General features: G+C 35.5%; 1 protein-coding gene across 1 annotated transcript in view; it reads left to right on the top strand.

Annotated features, from left to right (window-relative positions):
* tpo (thyroid peroxidase) overlaps positions 1-3,458 on the top strand; it is a 45,267-nt gene extending 41,809 nt beyond the window's left edge. The window contains exon 13 of the mRNA XM_016284075.1: positions 3,357-3,458. Within this exon, the coding sequence (XP_016139561.1) occupies positions 3,357-3,458 (102 nt within the window). The remainder of the gene's footprint in view (positions 1-3,356) is intronic.
* The last annotated feature ends 335 nt before the right edge of the window (positions 3,459-3,793 follow it).

Genomic DNA, 3,793 nt, shown 5'->3' with positions numbered 1-3,793 from the left:
GATATATAAACACAGAACTGAGAGGTATATAAACACAGAATTGCACAACATAAATGCAGAATTGCAAGATATAAATGCAGAATTGCACAACATAAACTCAGAATTGCAAGATATCACCAGAATTTCAAGAAACAAAGGCAGAATTGCGAGATATATAAACAGAATTGCGGTATGTAAATGCAGAATTGCGAGATATAAATGCAGAATTACGAGATATATAAACACAGAATTACGTGATATAAACGCAGAATTACAAGATATAAATGCAGAATTGCGAGATATAAATGCAGAATTACGAGATATATAAACACAGAATTACGTGATATAAACTCAGAATTACGAGATATAAATGCAGAATTACGAGATATATAAACACAGAATTACGTGATATAAACGCAGAATTACGAGATATAAATGCAGAATTGCGAGATATATAAATGCAGAATTATGAGATATAAATGCATAATTGCGATACAGGTGCACTGCCCATCCATTGAGCTGAATTGAAATAGTACAGATCGGTTGACGGAGAGCGAACCTCTCAAGCGCTCAGTGTTCAGCGAGTGAAAATATATATGTGCTAAACTTATAATTAACCTCTAACACACACTGGCGAGTAAAATCTAAGAATTTATTAGCCAGTGGCTAATTATAGACATTATTTAGTCACCCAGAGTCAAGATTTAGTCGCATATGCGAGTGATTTACTCGCAATGTAGAGGGTTGCAATTGAAACCTTAACATTTTATTTGTGGATTTAACATTAATAGATGGTCTAAAGCAAAGCAAAGCTGTAAAAATAGGGCTAGTGACTTTTTACACTATCACACATGGGATGCGTCATATGTACTTTCTCAAATTAAATGCGGGGATCCAAAACAGTGAATGTAATCACCATTAAGGCAAAAGCTGGCTTCAAGAATGACCACACTGCTGACATGATCTTATCGCTACCACACCCTGAGCACATGTGAGCTATCCGTTTTATCGGCAAGGCATATCAGCATAATTTTTTTTTCAAATGGCTTATTCTGTAATGCATAAGCAATAGGGATGCACGATATTATCGGAACATTATCGGAATTGGCAGTTGTTTACATTTTAAGCCTTTATCGGCTGATTCCGATAACGTTCCGATAATATCGTGCATCCCTATTGCTTATGCATTACAGAATAAGCCATTTGAAAAAAAAATTATGCTGATATGCCTTGCCGATAAAACGGATAGCTCACATGTGCTCAGGGTGTGGTAGCGATAAGATCATGTCAGCAGTGTGGTCATTCTTGAAGCCAGCTTTTGCCTTAATGGTGATTACATTCACTGTTTTGGATCCCCGCATTTAATTTGAGAAAGTACATATGACGCATCCCATGTGTGATAGTGTAAAAAGTCACTAGCCCTATTTTTACAGCTTTGCTTTGCTTTAGACCATCTATTAATGTTAAATCCACAAATAAAATGTTAAGGTTTCAATTGCAACCCTCTACATTGCGAGTAAATCACTCGCATATGCGACTAAATCTTGACTCTGGGTGACTAAATAATGTCTATAATTAGCCACTGGCTAATAAATTCTTAGATTTTACTCGCCAGTGTGTGTTAGAGGTTAATTATAAGTTTAGCACAGATATATTTTCACTCGCTGAACACTGACTGAGCACTTGAGAGTTTCGCTCTCCATCAAGCAATCTGTGCTATTTCAATTCATCTCTGTATTTGACGCACCGTAAACTCTAGTGTGAAGGCGCACGACTCGCCTTCTCTTTGCTGATAGCACTGTTTCTCACACATGAGAGTCTTATATAAACACAGAATTGAGAGGTATATAAACAGAATTGAGAGGTATATAAACACAGAATTGCAAGATATATAAACACAGAATTGAGAGGTATATAAACAGAATTGAGAGGTATATAAACACAGAATTGCAAGATATATAAACACAGAATTGAGAGGTATATAAACACAGAATTGCAAGATATATAAACACAGAATTGAGAGGTATATAAACACAGAATTGCAAGATATATAAACACAGAATTGAGAGGTATATAAACACAGAATTGCAAGATATATAAACACAGAATTGAGAGGTATATAAACGCAGAATTGCACAACATAAATGCAGAATTGCAAGATATAAATGCAGAACTGCAAGATATAAATGCAGAATTGCACAACATAAACTCAGAATTGCAAGATATCACCAGAATTTCAAGAAACAAAGGCAGAATTGCGAGATATATAAACAGAATTGCGGTATGTAAATGCAGAATTGCGAGATATAAATGCAGAATTGCGAGATATAAATGCAGAATTACGAGATATATAAACACAGAATTACGTGATATAAACGCAGAATTACAAGATATAAATGCAGAATTGCGAGATATATAAATGCAGAATTACGAGATATAAATGCAGAATTGCGATACAGGTGCACTGCCCATCCATTGAGCTGAATTGAAATAGTACAGATCGGTTGACGGAGAGCGAACCTCTCAAGCGCTCAGTGTTCAGCGAGTGAAAATATATATGTGAAACTTGTAATTAGCCTCTCACATACACACTGGTGAGTAAAATTGAAGAATTTATTAGCCAATAGCTAATGTTAGACATTATTTCGTCACCCGGAGTGAAGATTTAGTCACACATGGGAGTGATTTACTCGCAATGTAGAGGGTTGGCAGCCCTTTTTTTTTTTTTGCTGTGGTTCCCGGGGAGCAGTTGTGGGTTTGGTGCTCAAGGGTCTCACCTCAGTCGTGGTATTGAGGGTGGAACCGAGACTCAAACCATTAGGCCACGACTGCAACATTTACCTATTTCATGGTGGAAACTAAAAAAACAGAAAGGCAAGATATAAATTCAGAATTGCGGTATGTAAATGCAGAATTGTGAGAAAAAAATGCAACTTTGTATCACAGGAATAAATTACATTTAACATATATTAAAACAAAGAACAGTTCTTTAAATGATAATATTTCACAATATTGATCTTTTTACTGCTGTTTTTGATTAAATAAATGCAGCCTTAAGCAGAGCATAAGATACTTGTTTCAAAAACTCAAAAAAAAAAAAAAATAGACTAAGTACTTTTCCCCCCCATATGGTAAATATGGAAAACGCACAACGGAAAACACATTCGTCACATTCAATTACAATCTTGCAAATGACTATATGATTTCCAAGCAGCGAAAATTTAGAAAAAAAAAAAACATTTTTGTGGGATTTTGTCTAAAGTTTCAATCAACTGTTCCATTTTAAAAATGGGAAAACAATTCTGACTATTATTTCATATGTCAGTTCTGATCTAACCACAGTATTTTGGTTTGATGAATTGACTTTTTCTCTGCAGACGTGCGACTCTGACGGTGTTTTAGCACACAATGACACGCCGTTAGAGAATAAAGAGCTGCTGAACAATGTAGAGGAACAACAGGACGCCGTACAGGTCTGATGAATCATGACCGGCCCATTATGCCAAATATAATACAGTACTGCAGGCACTAATTAGTGATGGATTAATATTCTTTACTCAGACCTACCTCATTCTCTAATTGCACAGAAGCAATTATCAGTGTACTGTACCATCTGAAAGCAACTAGTTATGAATATGCGCTCAATGCTGAAGCAAAGAGCAGTTGTGCTGCTTGTGGCTTCATGTAAAATGCATTTACTGATAGAAGTGTATTAAATCACTGTATGTTGAGTAATGCAAGTTCACGGTCATATCTGCTTGTAAAAACTGAAATATAAATGCAATAAATGTCCATTTACCAGTTTTGGTTTTAA

This window comes from Sinocyclocheilus grahami, unplaced genomic scaffold, assembly GCF_001515645.1.
Source record: "Sinocyclocheilus grahami isolate Dianchi unplaced genomic scaffold, SAMN03320097.WGS_v1.1 scaffold179.1, whole genome shotgun sequence".
In the NCBI taxonomy this organism is placed as follows: Eukaryota; Metazoa; Chordata; class Actinopteri; order Cypriniformes; family Cyprinidae; genus Sinocyclocheilus; species Sinocyclocheilus grahami.
This window is presented reverse-complemented; position numbering and strand designations above follow the sequence as displayed.